At 53.8% G+C, this 26,372-nt stretch overlaps 1 protein-coding gene across 21 annotated transcripts in view; it reads left to right on the forward strand.

Moving 5' to 3' along the window:
- MINK1 (misshapen like kinase 1) overlaps positions 1-26,372 on the forward strand; it is a 46,473-nt gene that overhangs the window by 14,488 nt on the left and 5,613 nt on the right. For 11 of the 21 annotated variants that reach the window (XR_005721593.1, XM_040243606.1, XM_040243614.1 and 8 more), the window contains exons 2-17: positions 15,608-15,673; positions 17,327-17,383; positions 17,476-17,601; positions 19,177-19,287; positions 19,660-19,750; positions 20,143-20,273; positions 20,594-20,648; positions 20,759-20,837; positions 21,067-21,242; positions 21,647-21,716; positions 22,036-22,249; positions 23,970-24,086; positions 24,574-24,660; positions 24,869-25,081; positions 25,244-25,417; positions 25,714-25,974. Coding sequence is in view for 20 of the 21 variants with exons in the window: in XM_040243606.1 (XP_040099540.1) it covers positions 15,608-15,673; positions 17,327-17,383; positions 17,476-17,601; positions 19,177-19,287; positions 19,660-19,750; positions 20,143-20,273; positions 20,594-20,648; positions 20,759-20,837; positions 21,067-21,242; positions 21,647-21,716; positions 22,036-22,249; positions 23,970-24,086; positions 24,574-24,660; positions 24,869-25,081; positions 25,244-25,417; positions 25,714-25,974 (2,028 nt within the window). In the remaining variant the exon portion in view is untranslated. Of the gene's footprint in view, positions 1-15,581; positions 15,674-17,326; positions 17,384-17,475; positions 17,602-19,176; positions 19,288-19,659; positions 19,751-20,142; positions 20,274-20,593; positions 20,649-20,758; positions 20,838-21,066; positions 21,243-21,646; positions 21,717-22,035; positions 22,250-23,969; positions 24,087-24,573; positions 24,661-24,868; positions 25,082-25,243; positions 25,418-25,713; positions 25,975-26,372 lie in introns of those variants that run through there. The other 10 variants (XM_040243612.1, XM_040243618.1, XM_040243620.1 and 7 more) reach the window with 4 other exon arrangements.

A 26,372-nucleotide genomic window follows, 5' to 3' on the forward strand; every position in this document is an offset into this window, starting at 1 on the left:
AAATTGCCAGGAATGTAGCCAGGGAAGCTTTCTCAGGAAAAAAGAGGAGCGGTGGGCCTGGTGAATAGTTGGATGAGCATGTTTGCTCCATCTTGCTGGTCAGGAAATTCCTCCCTCTGTCTCACCTATGTACCCCTTGGGCTGTAATTTATTCTGAGTTGGTCCTTGGTGGGGCCAGAGAATTTCTGGTCTCCACCCTTCAGAGAGTAACCCTTTCTAAGTCTGATTCAGACAGTCCTTCCTTCCCCTCCCTGTGGGCCCCACCCTCCACCTGCTCTTCTCTCAACTGACTCAGCTTGGTGCCCTCTACCCTTCCTTCCAGGGTGCCTTCTCATAGTCCCCTGTCTATCATAGCCTTCCTCCCTGTGTCCTCTCCGGTGGCATCTGGCCGGGTCTCCCATCTGGAAGTAGGAGCCACACAAGGGTCAGACAGGACCTAGGCTTTCTTGGTCATAAGCCCTCCCCAGCCTCTTGCCTGGTGTTCGTGGACACCTGACTCCCACAGGAGGCGGTTGGCAATGAAGTCTAATGGTTTGTTTGTGCTAGAATGGAAAGCCAACAACGAGAAGCTCTGTTATCATCCAGTCCCTGATTATTGTTGTCATCCTGCGGGAGCTTGGTGTCTGCCCCGCTCCTGCCTCCTTGCGTCCAAGCTCTGCCCTTTCTCTCCTGTTCTCTGCTTGCCAGGGACCACCCCCCACCCCCGCCGCCCCCTGCGCCTTTCAGCCCTGTCTCCAAGGCCGTGGTCGTCTTTTTTTCCTCCCTTCTCTCTTGCCTGCCCTCCTCACAGCTCTACTTTTTTGTCTTGTCTCTTTTCTCCCAAGCTGCCACTCTTCATTCTAAATCCCAGGAAAATCACCTTCTGACAGAGTTTTTCCTTGGCTCTATGGGAAGCAAGTCTCTTCACAATGACTCTGCAAATTTGTAGCACTTTGTGTGTATCAAAATGTTTGTACATCCAGGAACCCTTGTGAGATGGGGTTGGGTGGGTAAGGAAAAGAGGCTCTGCAAGCTTAAGAGATTTGCTGATTTGCCTTCATGATATGAAAGAATCAGAACCAGTGCCCAGGCCTTCTGATTCTCAGTGAAGTCTAAACCATTCCCTGTCATTCTGTCTTACTAGCCTCTTGGTTGCCTTGCTGCTTCAGCCAAGGAAACATGTCTCCGCGTCATCTGCTCCTACTTTGGAACCTTCCTTTAAGTTGTCTAAGATGTGACCTTCCTCTGTCCTTCGCCTAACCCAGCCTCTGCCCCCTTCTTTCTCCTTTCCAGAAAGCTTGGCTCTCTTCTCCCTCAGAAACCTTCCCGGTTCTCTATTCTTTCCCTGTTGCTTCTTACAGCCTCTGGGTCCTAGTTAATGTTTCCCTTTGATTCTAGCCAGCGGTATAGGAGTTCCTGCTGTAGGAAAGTCCACTTTCTAGTAATATATGTTTACCCAACATATAAATTATGGGGCGCTGATTCACATAACAAAAGAGGATTCACTTTCAGTAGCTGCCCTCGTTCATTGCTTTTAAGTGAGTATTTGTGGATTATTTTGGGAAAAAAATGGAGATTAAACCCAAAGCTAGTGTTAGAAACCATAGCACTAGGGAAAGGGGATGTTTTATCTAGATAGCACCTGCTTTCTTCTGTTTTTATATCCATTCAACAGAAGGATATTGAACGTGGCCTTGGGCTTCTGTGGTGGTTCAGTCAGTAAAGAATCTTTTGCAATGCAGGAGACCTGGGTTTGACCCCTGAAGAAGGAAATGGCAACCCACACCAGTATTCCTGCCTGAAAAATCCCATGGACAGAGGAGCACGGTGACCATGGGGCCGCAAAGAGTCAAGACACAACTGAGTGACTGACACTTTGACTTCTTAAGACTTTGTCTTGCAGAGGACAAACAATTAATGACTCAGTCACAAAAATGAAATTGGTGCCATGAAAGGGGCTGTGCAGAGTGCCGTGGGAGCAGGACCACAGTCAGGGAAACTTCCTGGACGAGATGGGGTCTGTGTTGAAGTCTGGAAGGATGTGCACAGGGCATCCAGGTCAAAGGGAGGGGAGGGATGGGAGTTGGAAGAGTGGACAGCATGTGCCGAGACCCAGACGTGAAAAGGGTCATGGCATATTAAAAGAACCAAGAACTCCTTGCCTTTTCCTTCTCCCCCTACCCCCTTCCGCCACAAGATGGGAATGGGTGGGGCTCCAGGTAAACCATCCTTTGGATCATCAGCTGTAAGGCAGTCAGATCTGAGCTTAAGGAAGAGCCTCTTTGGCCCACAGAAGGCCAGTGGAATCCAGTGGACAGAGCTCTGGGGCACGTGTGCCATGGGAGGCCTCCTTGGATTCACCATCAGAAGACGAACCAGGCTCCACTTTGAGAACACAGCGTCTTGGAGCCTGTGAAGTGGGGTAATAATTCCCGCCTGGCTTCCCTCTAGGTCAGAGGCACAAATGAGACAATGACTGTGGAAACACCTTGTAAATTGTGAAGAGCTGGGTGGTTGGATGATGGCAGCAGAGGCAACAGCTTGGGAGGTGATGAAGTTGATCCTGTTGGCCACAGACAGAGACAGTCTCCGTGTTCATTATGGCAGAGACAAGACCAAACTCTGACAGCTTGTAACGTTTTATTCGCAAAGGCTTTAAAAACTTGAGACTTGGAAAGTGAGTATTAGAGAAGTAAAGGGGAGACACCACCCTCAGCTGCCTGGAAGGCTTTGCAAGACCTTCCAGCTCTGAGCAGGGGGATGGCTAGAATGACCTCCCTTCTGAGGCTGGGAGTTGTCACCCCAGGCCTGTAGTTCTCTGTTTTCCTTTAGCTGCTGGAGCCAGGCGGAACCTCAGAAGCAAGCTGTTTATCTTGTAGGTTTTTGGTTTATTTTTAAATTTCTGACTGTGACGGTATTTATTTTTTCCCTCCACTTCTCCAGCTCAGCATCAGAAAGAGACCATCTGTCCCCGGCCTCGCCTGCGGCCATTTTAGAACCGGCCCGAGGCTGCTGCTCGAATTCTGGTCCCCTCTCCTCTCCCCTCCCTCCTGCACTGCCTGTCTCTCCTTTGGCTCTCTGCACGGGTCAGCTGCCTTCCTCCTGTGGGGCTCTCCATCCAGGAAAACCCTCTGATCTGGATAAAGCCCTCAGCCCAGGGCGTCCGGGAAGCCAGGTCTGTGGGGAACCCGGGCGCTGAGGCATGGAGGGCACGGCTCCCAGCCTGGCGCAGGCAGGGCCCCTGTCCGCTCTGACTGGTTTCTGATCAGAATGGTATTTGTGTTCATGTGTGTGTGTCGGGTCTGGACTTGCTTCTGCCTCTTCGTGTATCTGTGTGTGTGTGTGTTCATGATCGTGTGTGTCCTTCTGGCGTAGAGACCCAGAAAGAGTGACTTAAAAACTACCCTCTGCCAGCACATAAACATCCTTCCTGGTTTCTCTCCTGCCCCTCCGCTCCAGGGCACACTCGGTTCCCCCTGCTCCTGTACTCCTTTTCCAAAAAAAATACTTCAAAGCCGCCGACAAGCAGAGGGTGAGTACTTCACGGTGTGGAACCAGAATAAAAGGATGCACTTGAGTTCCGCAGTGTGGGGTAGGCTTATCCACGGCAAAGAGGAGCGTCAGCTTCAGAGAGGAATGAAGACCAGGAAGGGAGTCTTCTGAAGGCCGTCTGGTTCATTACTGGACGCTGTGGATGACGGGGTGTTGAGGAGGGTTTTAACCTTCCTTTCGAGCTCCCTTCTCTCGGGTTTGTTGGCTCTGTGAGGAGGTGCCTTGATGGTCCTACCCCCACCGCCCCGCCGACTCCAGCCGACTTCCTTTCTCCCACAGGAGTGTCATTTGTCTGTCTCATGCTTTGGCCTTGGGCCCACTTTCCACACTGAGCCCTTGGTGTAGGAATGGGGGTAACACAGCACACTTCCTGGGTCATTGGCGGGTGGGGGGCGGGATGAGACTGACTCAGGCCTCGGAGGGCCTCCTCCTGTTGACACAGGCAGGCGTCTGGACCTGCTGGGTCCTTGGGGCTGTGTCTGCTTTCTGTGCTTGGGGACGAAGCTTCCTGAGGAAACCTCCTGCCACCCACCGCAACCCACACATCCACTCCCATTCGCCGCCTCTTAACACCCGTCCTTTCCCCAAACACACACCCTCCTGTATCTCTTCTCATAGGCGAACACGCACACACATCCTTCAGTTGCTTACAGCTAACTGAAGGACATCTCTCCACCAGGACAGCCGCCCCCGCCCCCAAGCCCCTGCCAGCGCCAATTGTGGCTGCATCCCTGTGGGCTTCAAGCTACTGGGGAAACCTGTCTGACGCCCCCTCCCACCCCCGCCTGGCCCCTTCCCAGTGGGGGCTCCAATAGCAGGGGCTTAGGTGATCTGGTTGGTCGTGGTACGAGGGACAGGGTTTGAAGCTGCATTTGCACGGCAGTCAGTGGTTTAGCGCTTGGATGGTTGGCATGTAGGGGTGGCTTCAAGGCCTTGGTGAGCTGCTAGGAGACTGAAGGCCCCCTCCTCCAGGCTGTGCCTTGGTGCCAGCCCTGCCTGTGCCCCCCTCTTCCTTTTCCTGAGGGCCTGCTGGGTCACAGGAAGAGCTCAGGAAAACAGGCCTATTGTTTTCTTCAGGGAGGGAGGGTGGGAGGCCCTCTCAGCCCAGCCTAGTCTCAGCACCAGATAAACAGAGGCTCCACAGGCCCTGGCAGCCTGCTCTTCCAGGCGAGAGGGTGGTTTGGCCGCAGCCTCCATCAGGCCAGCTCTTGTCGGTCCCCTCTGGGGACCGCAAGTTCCCATTCTCTTTCCTGAGTGGCCCTGTGGTTCTTTTCCCCATCCTCCATGGACATCACAGGCTTCTGAGCCTCTGGTCCTCTGTGGAGTCCTGGTGTGCTTGGCGACAGGGGAGGTGGGGCTGAGGCCCACACTTGTCCTCCTTTCCCCCAGCCCGGGGGCAGCCCCGCCTCCTGGCACTGCTCCCGTGTGGAGCGGTGGGTGGGATGGCGCCTCGCCTAGGTTAGGGAGCCACAGCAGTTGCAGCAGGAGGACGTGCCAGGGCATATCCCAGTGAGTAATCACAGCAGGGCCTGAAGTGCAGGAGAGACCGGACCTCCCCTGGTGTCTTTCCCAAGGATTCTCAGCCCTCCCCAAACTTCAGAGTCCTGGTGCTTTCTACCATTCCAGCAGCCTCCTAGAATCTCCTGGAAGGGACAGACCCTTGCAGCTCTGAAAACTCTGTCCGATTCGTGGGTCAGCAAAAAAGTAGGGGTCAGATTTGCCACTCCTACCGGCTTCTCCGGCAGTTGCCTCACAAGCAGCATTATCCCTGAGCCTTCAGTGTATGTAACTCTTCTCAGCATGTTAATTCTCCATTCTGGCATCTTGATTTATAAGCTCCTCGAAGGTAGAGCCAAGGTTTAAGAAGGCACTCTTTGGCAGGCAGTTTAAAAAGATGCTGCAAATATTGACGCTAACAGTTTGCATTTATTAAAGTACTTCGGGAACCCCTGTCCCCCTTGGGGGATTTCATCTCTATGCAGAGCAGACACCACACACGTGACTCCCTGCTCGGAGGTGGATGATATTGAAACAGCAGCGCAGGGAGGCACGTGGTCAGAGCAGCGCCGAGGCCAGGGTTCAACCTGCCAGCTCTGGGCCACTTCAGGAAACGTTGACCCCAAACCTGAGGGGATGGCCAGCTTTTACCTTTCTGTCACCTGCCCTTCATCCTGGATTCCCCTGTGACTCCAGACCTCTCCTGTGGATTTCTGGGCACCTGCACGCCAACTGTGAGGGAGCAGTCGGGACGCTCCTTCTCTCCTGTGTCTTGCAGCCGAGCCTCATGGCTCCTTCATCCTTGAGCTTCAGCTCTTGCTGCCTGCCACCCCATCCTAGCCAGGCCTCAAACATGGATGCATAAGCTCTTCTGCATTTTCTCTTGGGAAATAGTCACCACCTTCATTTTTCACCAAACGATTCCTTGGTTTTCAGAGAAGGAAGAGGAGAATGCCAGTCAGTACTGGTCCCCAGGCCTCAGAGTAACTGCCTTGCTGTTTGTGAGAGCTCTGTCGCCATCTTCTCCTTGTCCTTTCTCCAGATATGAGCTGGGGCCGGGGGCGAGGTCAGTCCAGGGAGCCCCTTGAGGATCAGCAGAGCAAGGGAGAAAGCTCCCCAGTTTGTGCCCAGTTCTCTCCTGACCGGTCCCAGCAGTAAGCAGAGCCCCCAGTGAAGGTACAGGTAGGCACCTTGGGAAGGATCAGGGCCCTATGCCCAATCCACATTTAGCTAACTTTTATCGAGCACACAGCCTGTGCCAAATGCTGGCTGAAGCATCCGGCAGTGCCTTCAGGAAGTCTTGGGCTACAGCTGGGCAGACTGACACACTGGAAATCATGAGAGGGGAACTGAAGACAGAGGAGTCTGAAGGGATGGCCCATTCCTGCTGCCCCTTGCCTACCCCAGGGGTCTCCTCTCTATCCATCCAGCTTGGTGCCTCTTCCCTCCCCCCCAGCTCTTTATCTTCCACTTCTTCCAGAAAGCTGTCCTCAACCAAACCCACCTCCTCCTTGCTCTGCTGGCATTTAAAGGTTAAATCAACAAGCATCTGAGCACCTCACAGGTACTTAGAAACACAGCTGGTGCTGTGAGGAAAACAGGAATTGGCACCAGCTGATGCCCGAATCATGCAAGGGCAGTGTCCTGCGTGAGCGGCATGTCACTACGTGAGTGCACGTGTGGGTCGGGATGAAAGGTGGCGTGTGGAATGCCATCCCTTGAATTGTGCCTGGAGGCGCAGAGTTACTGCAGATAACATCACTGCTGTCTTCATACCCGAACGCATACAGTTACAAATCACAGATGGCATCATGCAGCATGAAGGCCGGTGCCGTGTAATGTCTCCCTGGCAGTTTTTGACCTGGATGAGGGGGTCTGCCAGGTGTCTCACAGCCCCGCTCTTCAGTAACTGATCCGAACACTTTTGCTGCCTTCCACAACCTCTCCACCAACTGAAGACCTGGTGGCTCAGACGGTAAAGAATCTGCCTGCAATGCAGGAAACCCAGGTTCAGGCCCTGAATCAGGAAGATCCCCTGGAGAAGGGAATGGCAACCCCCTCCAGTGTTCTTGTCTGGAGAATTCCATGGATAGAGGAATCTGGCGGGCTACAGTCCATGGGGTTGCAAAGAGCTGTACATGACTGAGAAACTGACTTGCACTTTCCCTTTCAGGAAACACTTAGTAACATAAACCCTTGTGAGTAAAAGTAGCCACAGACTGTTACTCCACATGCTCACGATTCAACAAAAGTGATTTTGCATATGACAGAGAGAGCTGCCCAGGTAATATAATAAAACATTTGGGCGCCCACATCTGTGCAACTCTGTAGAGCTCTCATACCAGGTGGCAACCGGGTACCACCTGATTGTGGTTCCTGCCCTGAAAGAGCATCTCTTCTACTTCGGGAGATGAGACATAACCATGCGAAAAGTTAAATAATGAGATTATGGTCCAGCTTGTTTAGTTGCAAGGGAGCTCTCAAGTGAGGCTGGATACAAGAAGTTGCAGCAGAGACTCTGGAGCCAGGCTATGTGCATTCAAATGCTGGCGCTGCCACTTCATTAGCCATTTGACTTTGAGCAAGTTATTTGCCTTCACCAAGCCTCTATTTCCATCATGTGTAAAGTGGGAATCATAATAGTATCAGTGTTGTGGAATTTTGTGGGATTAAATTAATTGGTAGTACTACTATCATGTTGATTTTGATTTACTTTAAGGATCCGAATCTCACTGCAGCCTGAGCACATGAACAGTGTGCAGCACAGCCAGTTTCTTGGAGCTAGAACTGTAGGGTGATTCTGAGTCGTGGTAAAACCAGGCACAGCGAGCACCAGTCCGTCCCCTGTCCCCCCACTTCCCTCTCCCTCCACTCTGTTCTGTTCTCAGCCAGCCTCTCTGCTCACAACAACCTCTGCCACCCTGACTCCCCAGGTACCTTCCTGGTGTCTTTCCTCTGGGTTTTAGTTGGAATGGCCTAGAGGGAAATTTTCCCTCATTCATCTTTTCTCTTGGTTTCAGACTGGCTACCCTTGGGTCAGGAGCCCATCTTTTGGACTCATGAGCTATGACTGGGGTAAAAAAGGAACCACATGGTTGAAAACAGGGTCCCTTAGGCAACAAGAACTTTGATCAGTCCTGGAAGTCGAATTCTGAGGGCAGACCTGGGCTCCTCTGCTTCCTGGCTGTGTGTAACCCTGGGCATGTCATTTAATTGCTCTAATATTCCTTCTCTGTAAAATAAATATGCCAGTAACATCTACCTTACAGTTTGCTATGAGATTATACTTCTCAAGCACTCAGCAGTACCAGGACCAAAGAAAATGCTGAGAATCTGCTAGCTGTTTAATTATTACAGGGATGTGGGGAGGGTGGGCAATGAGAGAGCACTCCGAGACCGAGAACGTGGGAGATGTCTCATGAGGTGGCCAAGGTAAGAGGCACAGGGATGGGACAGATAAGAGCATCCTTGCTCAGAGAGTCCTGGGAAGGCTGTTAGGCCCCAGCCGTCGTCCTTATTGTCGCCCTTGCCTGATTGCCCAAGTCTGGGGGATCACAAGAGAGCAACCACAGAACTGCAGAGTTGTTTAGTGTCTGCCTTCCCCGTCAGAACACTGTTACAGCAGGGACTGCCCCATTTTACTCAACTTTCTTCCAGAGCCTAACACAACTCCTGGCACATGGTAAGGAAGTAATACATAGTCATCAGGTTGGCAGCTTTGTGTAATGTGGACCTGAGCATTTAAAATCTCATGGTTATGGGGACTCCCCTGTCAGTCCAGCCACTAAGACTTCATGCTTCCAGTGCAGGGCATGCCGGTTCAATCTCTGGTCGGGGAACTAAGATCTTACATGCTGCGTGGCATGGCCAAAGGAAAAAAAAAATCATAGAGACAGAACCAGAAAGGTTTCTCATTGAAAGGGAATCCAGAGAGGTTAAGTGACTTGCCCACAAACATACAGCCTGTTAGCAACAGAGCCAAGAAAAGAAACCAGGTTGCCTAATTCTAAATGACATACGTAGTTATATTTTATCATTGTCTGTGTTTGTCTTAGGACTTTTTCACATGTGTTATTAGCACTTTGAGGGGTCCCTTCCATGTGAGTAGGTTAACTTTCTTAGGGTGGCAATTTTCACTGTCAGCAGTAATTTATGGAGTAGTATGAGAGGGGCTTTAGGGTTATTATTTTTAACAACAGTTCTATTGATGTGCAATTCACATAGCACAAAATTCACCCTTTCACAGAATTTTAAAGTGGTTTTTGGTGTATTTACAGACTTGCTATCAACACTGTCTAATTTCAGAACATTTTCTTCAGCCCCAGATAAAACCCAGTACCCATTAGCAGTCACTACAATTCCTTCCTCCCAGCCCCTGAAGGAGGACTGATCGATCTGCTTTCTGTCTCTAAGGATTTGCCTATTACAGACGTTAAACATAAATGGAGTAAATATGTGAAGTTTGATTTTTTTTTACTGCATTCTTTCATTTAGTTAGTGTAATGTTTTCAAGGTTCATCCGTGGCTGTAGCATGTATTCTTATTACTTCATACCTTTTTGTTGCCAAAGAATATGCCATTATTGGAATATCCATAAATAGATACATCATATTCATTCATCAAGTGATGGACATTGGGCTGTTTCTGCTTCTGAGCTGTTATGAATAAAGCTGCTGTGAACATCTTATGTACAGATTTTTGTGTGTTTGTGTGTTTTCAGTTGCATTGGGTATCTACCTAGGAGTCAAATTGCTGGGTCATGTGGTAACTCTATTTTACATAGAGTTAAACTGAGAAACTGCTAAATTGTTTTCCAAAGTGACAGCCCCATTCTACCTTCCCACCAGCAGTGTATGAAGGTTCCAAGTTCTCTGGGTCCTCATCAGTGCTTGTCATCCGTCATTTTGATTAAAGCCGTCTTCGTGGGTGTGAAGTGGCCTCTTGTTGTGGTTTTGATTCTTACTTCCCTAGTGACTCATAAAACATCTTTTCTCGGGGTTATTGGCCACTGTGTATCTTTTTTGGAGAAAAGTCTATTCAGATCCTTTGCCCGTTTTAAAATTATTTGTCTTTTTATTGTGGAGTTATTTTATTCTCAAGTTTTTTTTAGTATTCTGTATACAGTTGCCTTGTCAGGTATACATCCTTTATCTACATGTCCCTTATCTCTGATACATAATTTGCAGATGTTTTTTCCAATCCTGTGGGTTGTCTTTTCACTTTCTTGATGCTGTTCTGTGAAACACACAGTTTTAGGCTTTGATGAAGTCCAATTTGCCTTTTTTTTTTTTTGGTCTTTTGTTACTTATGCTTTCAGTACCATACGTAAGAAACCATTCCCTGATCCAAGATCATGAAGACTTAACTCCTGTGTTGTCTTTTGATTTTTTATTGTTTTAGCTCTTACCTTTTTAGAGCCATGATCCATTTTGGGTTAATTTTTTGTGTATGGTATGACATAAGCGTCCAAATTCATTCTTTTAGATACGGATATCCAGTTTGTTGAAAAGACTGTTGAATGATCTTGGTACCCTTGTTGAAAATCAATTGACCACAAATTGAAGAGTTTATTTTTGGATTCTCAATTCCAGTCTATTGATCTGTATGTCTGCCATTGTGCCAGTATCACATGGTTCTGATTGCTGTAGCTTTGTAGTAAGTTTTCAAGTTGAGCAGTGCAAGTCCTCTAACTGCATTCTTCCTTTTAAAGACATCTTGTCTCTTGGGTCCTTTGCATTTTCATATGACTTTTAGGCTAAACTCATCAATTTCTGCCCAAAAAAGCCCCCTGGTTTTTTGATAAAAGTACACCGAATGTGTGGATCTTAATAGTACTAAATCTTCTGGTCCGTAAATGCAGGATGTTTTTCCATTTACCTAGGTCTTCTTTCATTTCTTTGAACAGTGTTTTACAGTTTTCAGTGTACATGTCTCACACTTCTTTGGTTTGATTTATTCTTTCTGATACTCTTGTAAGTGGAATTTCCTTTCTGGATCATTAATTGTAGTATACAGAAATAAGAGTTGGTTTTCATATATTGATCTTGTATCCTGCAACCTTGTTGAACTTGTCAGTGAGTTTAATAGATGAGATCAATGTGTGAAGTTGAGGTTGAAATTCATTGGTTGGATAGCTTGTGGTGGGCTAGAATGGCTAGTGATTTCCTGGAGAAAAAAAAAAGACCACCACCACCACTTGGGATTTGACTTGGCTGACAGGAGAGGTCATCTTTTGGCGGGGCTGGCCCCTGACATAGATAAAAGGGGCATGAGTTGAGTCAGTGCAGATGGGGTGCTGCGGTGTCCTTGTAGGAGAGCAGTAGCTCTCTACCACTGTGCCTCCTTTCAGATCCCTGATGCTTCCTTTCGCCTGTTAGTAACTCCCCAAAGCAGCACAGCCTCTCTGAAAGGGGCCACTGACCTCCACGTTGGAATCACCCAGGGGATCTGCTAAACACACAGATTCCTCTCCTCACCCCAGACCTGCAGTGCTAAATTGGAATCTCGAGCAGGATCTAGGATTCTCACATATCCTAAAGCACCGTGTCTAGCATCTGTTCCCAAGCTTTTCCAGCCTTATTCAGGCTCCAGGCTCCCGCTTAGCAAATAATCTTCCCTCCGACGTAATCACCTAAGTCAGAGTCACTGGGTATTCATGGAGCTCCCCATCTTCGTCTTTAATCTCGACAGAGCAGCGACTCTTCTCGTCTCATTTCTTCCTGTCCTTCTCTCGCCCTCCTTCATTTGTCTCCTGTACCCTTGACCCCATCCCTTTCCACCTGCCAGCAGCTGGCTGGACAAGAACCAGGTTGCTGAGAACAGAGTCTGAGCACCAAAGCAAAGAGCTGGAGGAGGCTCCAGAGCTGTGCCCTTGTGCAGGCGGGCAGGCCAGGAGCAGAGCATTTCCCTTTGGGGATGCCCCTTCTAGATCACCATCAAAGAGGGTGGCCACACATGCAGACAGGCAGATATATGAAGGGCCCACATCTGAAGCCAGATCAATGCATTAAGTCATATTTGAACTGTGGTATTATGTATTTCTGGGCATTCTGAATCCTTGAGTATGGCACTGTGGTATTTGATCAGTGCTGTAATCCACTGATGCAGTTTATACACAAATAGATACATATGCACCCATATATATCATTAAACAGCAAGTTGTCAGGAATCAGCAGTCGCTTTTTAGTCCTCTTCCCTTAAGTATTTGAGATCTTCCCTATTTTGAAAACCCTCTTGTCTGACCTTGCTCCCTCCTCTAGCCGTCATCTGCTTTTCCCCTTCCTCTCCAAGTCGGACTTCTCCAGCAAGGGTACTGCCCCCAGAGCCTTCACTTCCTCATCACCCCACCTCTCCCCGGCCCCCGCCATCTACTCTGACCACTGGGTCTGCACAGGGATGCCCATTGGGGCCCTTGGTGCTAAGGCCAGTGATGCTTTTCTTAGTCCCCTCTGACCACCTCCCCTCTGGTGTCTGTTCCTCTGCTCGCCCGTGTGCAGCACGTGGCCCTTCCTCAGGGGCTGGCCTTGGCCCTTCTAGTCCTCATTCCCTGTGCACCTACCCTGAACACCATTTCCCACACTCACAAATGGTCTTTAAATCTTTCTCCTCAGACCCTTGTTTCTAGCTGCCTGGTAGATACTGACTTCTGTGCATCCCCAAACATCTGAAACTTAACATCCAAACCCAAGCTGCTGTCTCTCAGCAGGGCCTGGCCTTCCCTGCTCTTCAGTTCTTGTCACCACTCAGACACTACCTCTTCCAGGGAGCCTGCCTGAGATTCCCACCCTGAGTCAGATTCTGTCCCCTGAAACCACAGAGCTGGCTTATCACCCAGTCCAGCTTCCTCTTAGCTGTGTGAGGAAGACGAGGCCCTGGACAGTTAAATACTTGCTCAGGGACACATAGCTATGTCCCCCTAGAAATCACTCTCCAGCACTCTTTCCTCTACTCCAGGCTGGAGTGCCTTCCATTGCTCTCATGGCGCGTAACCACCGGGTGTCCACGTGTCCACGCTGGGGTGCTTGGCCTGTCTGTAAAATCACATGGCCCTTGAGGGGCTGTCTGTGGTTCTCATACAGCACGGTTGAGATCCCCAGTGAGGTTGTGAGGTTGTGCCTCACTGAGAACTTGTCACATAGATAAATATTTAATGGATAAATGGAAGAAGACAATGTCACTTGGCAGATCTCCCCAGATTAGGGCCCAGGGCAGGGCCGATGTAGACACTCACTCAGGCAGTACTTAGCGGTTGTCTGATGATGGGGCAACTTTAAGTATCTGGCTGAGGTGTTTGGACTCCCTTCTGGGTAGAGGAGCAAACTCAGGAAGGCAAGGTGAAGCAGAAGGCAGCGGCAGAAGGCAGGGTGGCGAGGCAGGCACTCCAGGAGGGAGGGGGTGGAGGGATGGGCCTGGAGTAGCAGCTTTGGGAATGGAGAGGAGGAGACACACGGGCGTCTTGAAAGGAGAAGGAACTGGGGAGGGGATGCTGCCAAGGTGGGGCTTGGGTGAGGGTGGTGCTGTCCTTGAGAAGCAGAGTGGGGCCAGGCCTCCGTGGAGCATGTTCCCTGGAGGATGTTTCGGGCCAGGACTCCTGTGTCACACGCATAGTCTCAGCTTAATTCTCAGAATAACCCTTTCAATAAGTGTGGTCAGCCTGGCCGGGGGTCAGGAAACAGGCTTGAGACCATTAAATCCATGTCTGAACGTGAGTGTCTGACCTCACAGGCTGTCCTTTCATCCCTCGGTGCCTCCCAAACAGAGTCTAAGGAGACAGGCTGGGAGCTCAGGTTGCAGCCTCTGTTTGTGTTGATCCGAGGTGACGATGCTGTGTCATTGTGACTCTGCCAGGCCGCTCTTATCCCCTCTTAGATTAGGAACACCAGAAAATCAAGCCCATGTGTCCTTCTCCTGTCTTCGTCCATTTCAGAAAAAAAGATGGAAGAAAGGACTTCCCGATGGTTAAGAGTGTAGAGGCCCCAGGATGGATGAGGCCATTCTCTGGGAGAGACTTTTCAGGGAAGTGAGTTCCCTTCAAGCCTCTGAGTCTAGACTTGCAGGTAGATAAGATAACTTCTAGGTCCCTTGCAGCTCTCAGGTTCAAGCAGACCTCTTGTCAGCCCCTCTCCCTTTCCTGTGGGGCCTGCTGATTTTTAGACCTATTCAAGGGTTTTGTTTAGTAACTTAAGTTGGAGCTAAGTAATTGAACATAGAACCAGGAAATTCTTGGTCTGGCCAGCCCAGGCCCCTTCAGAGCAGGTGGAAGGACTCTCTCTGTAGCTTCTGTCAAGGCTCCTGCAAACCTGGCCATTTCTGGAATGTTCTTTCAGGCTGCTGCTTGCAAAGCCCTGGGCTAGGTGCTGGACAGGCAAGTAAGCAGGGAGGATTCAGTCCCTTCCTTCCAGGATTTACAGACAAGTCAGTGCATAGTCACGGAGTGTGGAGGCACGGGCTCTGACGAGGATGTCCGGGAACCAGGCCACATTTCCGGTCCTCCCAGGATGTTCCTGAGACGGGGGTCTCCCTGGTCTCTAGCCCATCCAGGTTACCTTCCACGTCCCCTTGCTGCAGTGGGTGAAGGAGGAGGCGTTCTTTTGGTTTGTTTGGTTTGGGGAGTTTCTTTGGTTGTTTTTACAGAAATCCTATCTTGGTTTTCAAAATCAGAGAGAAAGGAGTTTTATATGATATACTTTGAGGATTGTCGGCAATGAGGCACAAGTGTCGGCTGGGGAGTTTGTTTCCTGAGTGGCATGTGCCTCCCCTCCATCCTGCAGGTGGGGGAGAGCCTGCCTGTGGCCCCGGGTGCCCCGGGCAGGCCTTGGCCTACAACCCCACCTCCCAATCCCCCTCTCTCAGAAAGGAGCCCTGCCCAGAGGGTGCCAGTGGCCTCCCTGCAGCTGTGCTGCTCAGCCCAGCAGGCCATGAGCCTCTTCGGAGGCGTTTGTCTGAGCCCTGCGGGCCCTCGCCCCTCCTCTCCTGGTACCACTTGGCTCCAAACAAGGGGAACTGAAAGTTCTGCCTTCACACCGCCTCTCCCTGCTCTCCATCGCCCCATCTCCTCCGGATCCCTGTACCCCACCAAATGCTGGGAGCCCTGGGCTCAGGACTGGGAAAGGGGAGAAGGCTGGCTCGTGTGCTCTGGCTCCTCCTAGCTTTCCTCATCCCTGCTTTTACTTTCACTGTGCACATGCCTGTGCCAGGCACCGACTTAATAAGCATTTTGTGGGCGTTGCCCCATTTGAAGTTGCCACCAGCCCAGAGGTGGGTACTCAGGTGTCCCCCCGTGCGGATGAGGCCACAGGCTTTCAGAGGTCGTCACGTCACTGAGTCTGAAAGCAGCAGCCTGTCTAAATAGCCAGCAGGGCTCTGCCCCCTGTTTTCTCTCCCCTTCTTCTGGCTTTCCCCTCCCCAAACATGAACTCTGACCCAGTCCCGGAAAAGGGCAGCTCTCCATCAGCCCCCCAGCAGCCCCATTAACACAGTCATTCTCAACTCCTGGTCGAACAGCCTTCCCCCGCCTCTAGCTCGTGTTCCTGTTCTGAAGTGCTGATACCTCATTCTCTCTCTCCCCCTGCCCCCTCAGGACCCTGCAGGCATCTTCGAGCTGGTAGAGGTGGTTGGCAATGGCACCTACGGACAGGTGTACAAGGTGAGGCTCTGGGTGTGGCGGGAGGGGGCCCTCTCCTATGGGCCTCTCTGGAGTGGGCTGTGGTCTGGAGATTTGACAGGGGCTGGAGAGATTACAGGGGCCGCGGGCCCTGGGAAAGGAGGGGGCCCAGGGAGGGAGAGGAAAGGGGTAAAGTCAGGAGGAAAGGAAGCAGCGAGAGGCGGGTGTTTTTGCTGGCCTCTACCTCTGAGCTTAGAACCAGCCCTGGGTGTGGCAGGAACAGTCTGGAGCTGGGTGGGGTGAGGAACAGGGACACGCAAGGCAATGGGAAGGGTATGGGGACATGTATGACTGAGCTCAGAAGTACAGGTTTGGCTTCTCCTGAGTCCACAGGAGACCCAGGACTCGGGGTTGGTGGGACCTAGAGGGGGCACCCTCAGCAGAGGGGAACCCACTTTCTTGAGCTCCCCTGACCGGCCTGCAGCAGGACTGGGGCCGGAGCGCAGGCCTTCTGCTTTTGAGGCTTCCTCCCTCCCCCGCCTCCACAGCAGTGGCATTTCCTCGACCAGGGACTGTGGCTTTTGGCCTGGCCAGTCTGGCCCTTCACATGGTCTAACCACCGGTCACACTCCACGGCGGAGGCAGCCACAGCAGAGAGGTGGTACTCAAGGTGGATGCTGCCCCCGAGCACACGCCTGGCTGCTTCGGCTCTAGATATGGCACTCGGCCTCTTCACGAGTCTCCTGTGTCTCAGGGGCCAGGGTTTCCTGGGTCACTGGGACTACCCACCTGCCTCTTACCCTTCTTTTCTGTAAGCTTTGGAAAGCAGGTGTACCCCCCCACCCCAATCACCCCATCTCTTGCCTAGTTGTTGCCATGGAAATAGCAGCTCTGTGTTCCACTGCTTCTCTGGGCTTGGGGGTCGTGAAAAACTGCTGGGGATAAAAATAATCCCTGGGCTGGCAGTCCCACCCCAACACACACCTTTCTCCTCCCCAGGAAGCCTTAGACTTTCCTACTGGAGCCTGAGATGACTCCTGCTAGGAATTTTGGAAGGATAAGGGGGGCAGAAGGGGAATGGCAGGGACACGCTCTAGAAGAAGTTTCTTCCCATTCGCACTGGTGGTGGGGTATCCACATAGCAGTCAGCCCTCCCGTGTTTCTCCAAGTTTCCTAAAATCTCAGCCCTGTCTACTCTCTCCTGTTAACAGTAATAAAAAGCCCTGTGTATGTGTCTGGGGGTGGGGGTGATTCTGGGGAAGGCCTCCTGTCCAGAGAGGTGAATCAGGAGAGGACCCAGGCAGTCTGTCTTGCATAGAAGATGCTGGAGAGCCAAAGCCCTCCTCCCCCAGCCGCCTCTCCCAGCTCCATGCTGCTCCGTCTGAGGATGGAGAGGGCGCCCTCCCTCGCTGCTCTCAGACAAGGCTGTCTAAGCCAGAGAGGCTGGGACAAAGCACAAGTGTTACTCCCTCATCCCTCTTGAGTGTCTCAGGAGAGGAGACCCTTCGTCTTTATCCAGCTTAGCACTTGGAATCCAGGCGCGGTGATTTTCCTACAACCGACTCATAAACTGAGGTGTCTAGCCAGGGGCATTTTCTAAGAAAGAAAGCAGCCAAAAATTGTGGCCTCTCCCAGAATTAAGCCCCTCCCGAGTGCAGACTTGACCACCCCCATGCCTGGCTCTTCGTCCTGCAGGGTCGGCATGTCAAGACTGGGCAGCTGGCTGCCATCAAAGTCATGGACGTCACGGAGGTAAGGCGCGTATAGGGCAGGGGAGGGTCGGAGTGTTGAGAAGGGGGCTTGCGGGGGGGACTCTCAGGGTTCACCTCCCCCTATTCACGTAGGATGAGGAGGAAGAGATCAAACAGGAGATCAACATGTTGAAAAAATACTCTCACCACCGCAACATCGCCACCTACTATGGGGCCTTCATCAAGAAGAGCCCCCCAGGGAACGACGACCAGCTCTGGGTGAGGAGCGCCCCTGTCCTGCCCCAGTTAATGCATCTGTTCTCCTGCCTCTGAGCACAGCTCCTGGGAAAGCAGCACATCTAATATGTGTGGGTTTTGGCAAGACTCGGGCCCCTCCCAACAGCGCACAAGCCTCTCAGGACGATTACTCTCCAATTACTCGGCCACAGCTCGCTTAGCTCTTTGGGGCCTCCCCCAAATTCCCTCCAGGCTCGGAACATTCCTAAGAGTCATCGCCTTTCCCTGCCTGGGCGCTGTTGCCCACTAATTCCCCAGCCTCACCCTTTCTTGGGCTCAGCCCAGCCCGGAGGAGAGGGCAGCAGGGAACACAGCCATGGCTGGGGGACTGGCCCTCAGACCAGGTCCCCCTCCCAGCAGTTGTTAGACAAGTACTTACTGAGCGCCCTCTGTGTACCCTGCACAGATAATCATGAGTTGTGGACCCTGCCTCCAAGGCACTTAGTCTTTTTTGGGTGGGGAGAGACACACCCCAACCCGCTGTGTGTAGTGGGAGATTATTAAGGGCTAGAAGCTGAGCAGTAGTGACCCGGCGCCCCCTTGTGGACCCCATCCTCCCCTCCAGCTATGGGAGGGGCGCCCCAGATGTGCAAATTACCTCTTTGGCATATGCAAATATAGGTACCTCAGGCTGCCTTTTTTTTTGCATGGGATGCAGCTTGTAGGAAACATACAATGAAAACATTTGGACAGGCGTACTGATCCCCCGGGATTTGTTTGGCCTCTGCTCTGAGTCCTTAGAGGTGCCGGCTGGCCGGAGTTCTTCTCATTTCCCGGCCTCTGCTTGGCCTGTTTACAGACTTTGTGCTGAAGCCTCAGTTTCCCTTCTGCAGCTCTCTGGTAGCCCCTGAGCTCTGTCTTGTCTCTCTAGCAGACCTTGGGACTTGCTGACTCTGAGTCCCTTTTTTGTCTCTCTCAAGGGTTGGCCAGCCTTTCCTTTGAAGGGCCAGACGGTAAATATTTGGGGCTCTGCAGGTCATAAGCTTCTAACAACTATTCAGCTCAGCCTTAGACAATGCAGAGATGAAAACAGGAATGTCCCTTGACTCCAAAGAGCTTTATTTAAGATGCTAAGATGTCAATTTCATGTGATTCTTCTTTGATTTTTATTTCAGCCATTTAAAAATGTAAAAATCATGCTCAGCCTCTTGGCCATAGATTGCCGGACACCTGCTCTGGAGCAGTGGCTCTTCACTCACTGTTTGGGCTTTATGGGTCCCAGTGAGGATCTGATGGAAGCTTTGGCCCCTTAAACAGGGAAAATGCACAAACCTATGTCATTCTGTCTGCAAGTTCAGGGGTTCCCTGGGGTCCTCTTCTGGCCCAGACCATCACCTCCTTCAGCCCACCTGCCCTGTGTCTCCCAGCTGTGTCTCCTTCCCCTTTCTCTCCTAATCTTACCAAGTTCTGTGGCTTTTACTAGGGGTCTCATGGCCCCTGCTCTCCAGCTCATACCAATTCTGACCCAAGGACTCCAGTCTTCCCCAGGGGCCTGGCACGGGAAGGAGGCCTTGCCTGACAGATACTTTTCCCTCCGGTGCCTCCCGGGGACCATAGCTGGTGATGGAGTTCTGTGGTGCTGGTTCTGTAACTGACTTGGTGAAGAACACAAAAGGGAACGCCCTGAAGGAGGACTGTATAGCCTACATCTGCAGGGAGATTCTCCGGGTGAGCGCCAGGTCCCTCCCTGCCTCCTCCTCCCATCTCCCTGGAAGCAGGCCTTCCCTGCACTCACAGGGAAGGAGCTGGAACTGTGCCCCCTTGAAGGAACAGATGGCCTGATGCGAGTGCGGGTGGAGAACCCTCAGAGGGACCCCGCGCCTCTGGTTCCCAGCTCTGCCCTTAGCTTGGGGCCCTGCAGCTGGATCCTCCAGTCTGAGGACACTCCCCTCAAAGCTGAGCCTTTACCTGGGCTCCTGGCTCCCAGGTGGAGAGGGACAGCTCCCCCAGCCCAGCCCAGCCAGGTGCCTCCCCGGCCCCTCGACTCACATCCTTGTCCTCTAACACCAAGAATACTTCCCCCCACCCCTCCTGCCCCAGGGTCTGGCCCATCTCCACGCCCACAAGGTGATCCACCGAGACATCAAGGGGCAGAACGTGCTGCTGACAGAGAATGCCGAGGTCAAGCTAGGTACGCTGACGCCTTCTGACCTCTAGCACGGAGTTGGGGTCCCATTTGTTCATTCCCTCTAGTTGCTCAAGTCCACCTGTCTACGGGCTGGGGGATTTGCTCCCCGCCTTCTGCTGAAAACCACTGGAGAAGCTTTTTGTGTGCTCCCTGGTGTGTCCGGGTGCTGCGCCAGCCCCTCTGGGGAGATGGGCTTGTTTGGCCCCTTCTGCCTGGAATGCTGTCCCTTGATCCTTTCACCCTAGTTTCTCCCCCAGACACAGGAAGACTAGGTCAGGGCCTTTGGGATGGATGCTGATGGGGTGAAGAGGTGGCTGGGTGGGGCTAGCACAGAACAGCCCAGAGTGGGCCGCAGGTGCAGCATTCCGTCATGGCCTTTGCCTCTGCCCTCCCAGTGGATTTCGGGGTGAGCGCACAGCTGGACCGCACTGTGGGCAGGCGGAACACGTTCATCGGGACCCCCTACTGGATGGCCCCCGAGGTCATCGCCTGTGATGAGAACCCTGATGCCACCTACGATTACAGGGTATGGGCGGGGAGGCAGCCAAGGGTAGGAAGTGAGATGAGGGCAATGGGCAGGTTGAAAATATTGGGAGCTTGAGCAGGTCGGGGAATGAAATGAAGGCCCAGGGTTGTGGTAGCAGTGAGAGGCTAGGGAAGGGTTTGTGGCCAGGAAAGTACGGATGGGGAGGGTTGGGGAGCTGGAGGACAGTAAGGGTTGGAGCAGAGGAGCCTCAGGAAGGGTATGGACCAGGAAGCAACCCGGGGAGGAGAGGCTGGGGATAGTGGGAGAGGGGAGTTAGTGGTCAGCAGCGTTCACCTGTTCCTCTTTTTGTGCCTCTGCAGAGTGACATTTGGTCTCTAGGAATCACAGCCATCGAGATGGCAGAGGGAGCCCCCCGTAAGTGCAGGGTTTGGGAGCAAAGGGAGGGCCCAGAAGGAGCTGTAGGGAGGAGGTGGGGTCATGGGAGGCCTGTGAGACCAGCTGATGGTGCCTCTTCTGTGTTCCAGCTCTGTGTGACATGCACCCCATGCGAGCCCTCTTCCTCATCCCCCGGAACCCACCACCCAGGCTCAAGTCCAAGAAATGGTAGGTCTCGGGGGATTGGAGTTTAGCAAGGAGGCCCCCCCAAACAAGGCCTCCACCTTACCCCCTACCCCCAGGCCTGGGTCTGCACTGCAGAAGAGGGGGTGGGTGGGGAGCACCTGGTGTGGGGGACATGGGGAGATGGGAGGTAAGTGGGTGACTTTTGGATGAACGAATCCCCCCTTCTTCCTGGAACCACCCCCTTTCCGACATGAGCCACCATCCTCTCCAGGTCTAAGAAGTTCATTGACTTCATTGACACGTGTCTCATCAAGGCTTACCTGAGCCGCCCACCCACCGAGCAGCTGCTCAAGTTCCCTTTCATCCGCGACCAGCCCACCGAGCGGCAGGTCCGCATCCAGCTCAAGGACCACATCGACAGATCCCGGAAGAAGCGAGGCGAGAAAGGTCAGTGGGCGGGGAGGCAGGGAGGGTCTGCCGCGCCTGCTTCTCTTCACCAGCCCTGGCTCGCCCTCAGGCCCCCTTCCAGGCCCAGCTCTCCCTGTCCAAGGAGATCTTCTTTCCCAAACGTCCAACCCCAGAGGGCTTTTTCCACCTTAGGTGGGGAGGTCTAGAACTGCTCACGGGCATGTGTGAATGCGCGGACACCTCGCACCCACATCCCGCCCACCGTGGGGTCCTATCCCCATCTCTGTCAAGGCCCAAACCTGGGACCCGCTGTCACCCCCATTGCTCCAAGGAGGCGTGCCATCCAGTCAGACCTTCCTGGTTATCCCCATCTAAGGTTTCCCTAGCTCAGGGTGGGGTCTGGGGCACTGGGTGAAGAAACAGCAGTGATCTACCCCCTGCAGAGGAGACGGAATACGAATACAGCGGCAGCGAAGAGGAGGACGACAGCCACGGAGAGGAAGGGGAGCCAAGGTGGGCCTGGCAGGCGGAGGTGGGGGACCGTCACCGTCCGAGGGACAACAGTGGCCCTTGGCTTGGGGACTCAGCCTGGAGGTGGTGGACACAGATAGGTGGACCCATGGGACGGAAGCCCCGTGTGCTGAGACCGAACGGAACAAATGCAGGAGCTGGAGGGAACTCAGGGCTGCAGGCTGGGGTGTTGAAGGAGTGCGGGCCCAAGGCGGGGCAGAGGGGGGACAGGTCTCGTCTGGTTTGCAGAAGCACGTGTTCAGGGCTCCCAGCGGGGAGGGTGGCTTCTGACCCGGATACTCCCGTGTACTATCTTGCCCAGCTCCATCATGAACGTGCCGGGGGAGTCGACCCTCCGCCGGGAATTCCTCAGGCTCCAGCAGGAGAACAAGAGCAACTCGGAGGCTTTAAAGCAGCAGCAGCAGCAGCTGCAGCAGCAGCAACAGCGAGACCCGGAGGCGCACATCAAACACCTCCTGCACCAGCGCCAGCGGCGCATCGAGGAGCAGAAGGAGGAGCGGCGGCGGGTTGAGGAGGTGTGGGGGCGGGGCACGTCGAGGGGCGGGTCCTCCTGGAAAGGCCTGACCTGACCAGGTCCTGGTCCCACTGCTGGTGCGCCGGTGCGCTTAGGGCAACATGAAGAAGAGGGAGCGAAGGGGGCCAGCCCCCCGCCTTCAGACTTGCAGGGAAGGGCTCTGTCCTCTCTGAGGGGCCCCTAAGGCACCCACCACCCCACTGTGGGTGGTGGTATCCTCAGCATCCCTTCAGAGCGGAGTTTTCCAAAAAGCCACTGTCTCGCCTTCCTCGTGTCTGTATGTAAACCTCAGCTCTGAGGTTTGCCTGCTCTGTTTCCCTTCAGACCCGGGGAGGCTGAGGGTCTCTGCTCAAACCCCTCCATGTCCTGGGCACCTGTCCCTCCAGCAGGTGCCCAGTCTGTAGGTGAATAAGATCCCTTGAAAGGCCCTCCTTTTACTTATGGTTGTTGGGACTTAGATTTGCTTCCTACAAGCTTGTCCAGCGCACTAATTGGAGGTGGATGGCAGAAATTAATTTTAATGAATAGAGAATCTTATTTTTAAGTAGCTGCAGTTTTTAAAATCCCAGTTTAAAAAATACTTTGTATGTGTGTATAAAGGTATTTATTTTGCAGGGGGCACGGTGAGGAAGAAGAGACATTATAGATTGGTTAAAATTTTGCCTTAAATGATGGGATTTTCGTTGAAATAATTACATGATCCAAAGTTCATGGAGGGCTGAGCTTAATTTAAAAGTTATCTAAGCAGTAGGCTTCCCTGATAGCTCAGTTGATAGAGAATCCACCTGCAATGCAGGAGGACCCGGTTCAATTCCTGGGTCGGGAAGATGCCCTGGAGAAGGGATAGGCTACCCACTCCAGTATTCTGGCCTGGAGAATTCCATGGACTGTTTAGTCCATGGGGTCACAGAGTTGAACACAACTGAGTGACTTTCATTTTCAAGCAGCAGGAGATAGGTGGAAGCCTCCACACTGCCTGTGTACTGCTCCCCAAAGTGGGCCCCTGTCTTCATTGAGCGAAAAATAATTTTCAAGAAAGGCTGCTCAAGAGAGCCTAGTACAAATTATTATTAATAAATATGGCTTTCAGGTAGCAGAGTAACCAAAATCTGTCTACCAAGGTGTTTCCTGGAGAAGGCCTGATGTATCTTTAGGGCTTGTGCTCTTTCTTTCTTTCCTCCTTTTATTTATTTATTTTTTGGCAGAAAGATTGTGAAAGTTATTAAGTGAATGGGACCTGGCCTACTGATGTTGCCCAGGGTCCCTTGCTAAGTCATATTTCTGTGCACAGGCACCTGGTCCCCTCTTGTGGCTGAAAGCTGCCACTGCAGCCCACTCCCTTTGACTGTTAGGGTTCATTTGAGAGGCCAGTAGCTGGGACATGGGGGACACTGTTGTGGACTCGGTTTTGTCTGTTTGGTGACGGAATGGATAGCGGACGGTTTTATCCAATTAGGCCCCCTCCTCTTGGCAGCTCCCATCCCAAGCCCACAGCCATTTAGACAGCAGCTCCTCCCGAGCCAGGCCCCTGTGGGCTCTCGTGTGAGGGTAGGTAGGTTTGTAGAAGCAAGTTGAAGCCACCCGCTCTCACCACCATCCCCAACGAGATGGAGCCTAGCCCAGGAGGGACAGAAGCGGGCTGAGGTGGGTCCCTGCTTCCGCGTGCAGTGCTGCCCGGGGTCTGCTGTGGTCCTTCAGGCTGCCTGTCCCCTCGCCTGCAGCAACAGCGGCGGGAGCGGGAGCAGCGGAAGCTGCAGGAGAAGGAGCAGCAGCGGCGGCTGGAGGACATGCAGGCCCTGCGGCGGGAGGAGGAGCGACGGCAGGCCGAGCGGGAGCAGGTACAGCGCCCCCAGTGCACACCGGCCTCACCCCTTCCCACCCTGGCCTCCCCTCCTGCTCCTGCTGCCTGCCTGCCCTGCCCCCCAGGCCCCTTCCCCTTCTCTCCCTCCCCCGGAATTCCTCCTATCTTTTCCAGCTTCACTCTCTCTCTCTGTTTTCTCCCACCCTTCAACCCCCCACCCCGGCTCCCTGCCCTCCTCCTGTCTCTGTGCCTTCATTCCCCATCTCTTTGCCCCCCGCCCTGACTCCTGCCCCCTGCACCTTCCCTCATGGGGCCTCCGCCCCGGTGTCCCCCTCATTCCCTGCCTCCGTGGGGCTCATCCCACCCTGGCCTCTCTCTTACTCTCCCCCACCCCCCACCTCGGCCTCCTCCTCATCCTCACCCCGCTGACCCCATCCTCCAACTCCTTCGCCGCCGCTGCTGCCCCCCACCCTCCCCCGCCTCTCCCTCTCTCCCTGCCCTCTGCCCCCCACCCCGCCCCCCAGGAGTATATCCGTCACAGGCTAGAGGAGGAGCAGCGACAGCTCGAGATCCTTCAGCAACAGCTGCTCCAGGAACAGGCCCTGCTGCTGGTAACGGGGTCCCCAGCTTCCCCTGGGAAGACGCGCGTTCAGAGCATCTCCACCGCAGTGGGACGGGAGCACTTCAGGGGAAGGGGTCACCCGGGCATCAAGGGAAGAGACCTCTCCTCTCTAGGCAGTTGGAGGAGAGCAAGGGCGTGCCTGCTCTGGCTTCCAGGGTCCACCCTGCTGAGCCCTCTCTCCCTACACTTGGGCCCAGGAATACAAGCGGAAGCAGCTGGAGGAGCAACGGCAGTCCGAGCGCCTGCAGAGGCAGCTGCAGCAGGAGCATGCCTACCTCAAGTCCCTGCAGCAGCAGCAGCAGCAGCAGCAGCTTCAGAAACAGCAGCAGATCCTGCCCGGGGACCGGAAGCCCCTGTATCACTACGGTCGGGGCGTCAACCCTGCCGACAAGCCAGCCTGGGCCCGAGAGGTACTCAGTGCCTCCTGTGCTGTCTAAGACTCAGTCATTGCGCGTGGGAGGCCCTCGGGAGGGCAAAGGGCAGGCATTGCGTCTGGGCGGTGCTGGAGAGGTCCGGACGTGACTTGAGAACAGGACAAAAGCCATCGTGCTTGGCGTCCTGTCGCATCACAGGTGGAAGAGAGAACAAGGATGAACAAACAGCAGAACTCTCCCTTGGCCAAGAGCAAGCCAGGCAGCACAGGGCCTGAGCCCCCCGTCCCCCAGGCCTCCCCCGGGCCCCCAGGACCCCTTTCCCAAACTCCTCCTATGCAGAGGCCGGTGGAGCCCCAGGAGGGACCCCACAAGGTGAGTCTCTCCCTGTTCCTGTCTTCACACACAGATACGGGGGTGGGGGGTGCCTTGCGTGTATACACACATGCTCATGCCCAGAGCCAGGGGGCACAGACCTCAGGACCTGCGGGCAGAGACAGGCACACGTCTCTCTCTCTGTCTTACCTGTTCTTGGGCTCCAGGAGCCCCTTCCGATGGATAGTTGGAACTCAGAGGCTTGACCTGCCCCTTCCTCCCTGCCCAGGCCCCAGCTCCCAGGTGGGGGCGTGCCACAGAGCAGGCGGCCCACCCTCCCTGGTCTCTCCCCGCAGAGCCTGGTGGCACACCGGGTCCCACTGAAGCCATATGCAGCGCCTGTACCCCGCTCCCAGTCCCTGCAGGACCAACCCACCCGAAACCTGGCTGCCTTCCCCGCCTCCCATGACCCTGACCCCGCTGTGCCCGCACCCACCGCCACGCCGAGTGCCCGAGGAGCTGTCATCCGGCAGAACTCAGACCCCACTTCCGAAGGGCCTGGCCCCAGCCCGAACCCCCCAGCCTGGGTCCGGCCTGATAATGAGGCCCCTCCAAAGGTAAGGGCAGCCTTGCAGAGCCAGAAGAGGGCAGAGAAATTGGGGGGATAGAGCGGGAGTGGTCAGCGGGCGAGGTGGACACGAGCTTGGGTGTCTGGAGGGAATAGAAGGGTAAGGAGTCCGGCCTGGCCCATCCCGCAGGGGTCACCCTAATGTCTGGTGGGCGGGCCGGCATGCGAGTGTGTCCAGGTGATTCCATGGCGTGTGTGGGAGCAGAAGAGGCCCCTGGGGTTCAGGGAGCACCAGGGGCAGACTTGCTGGCCAGATCCCAGCTCTGCTGTCTCCCCCGCTCATGAACCTTGGACAGAGATCATCAGCTTCCCCAACCTAAGTCTGCTTCTCCATCACGGTGGGGGGGCGCCCCTTCCAGGGTCTCTTAAGAGGGGCCTGGTGTCTGT

The sequence above is a fragment of the Oryx dammah genome, unplaced genomic scaffold (genome assembly GCF_014754425.2).
Source record: "Oryx dammah isolate SB20612 unplaced genomic scaffold, SCBI_Odam_1.1 HiC_scaffold_8, whole genome shotgun sequence".
Taxonomy (NCBI): Eukaryota; Metazoa; Chordata; class Mammalia; order Artiodactyla; family Bovidae; genus Oryx; species Oryx dammah.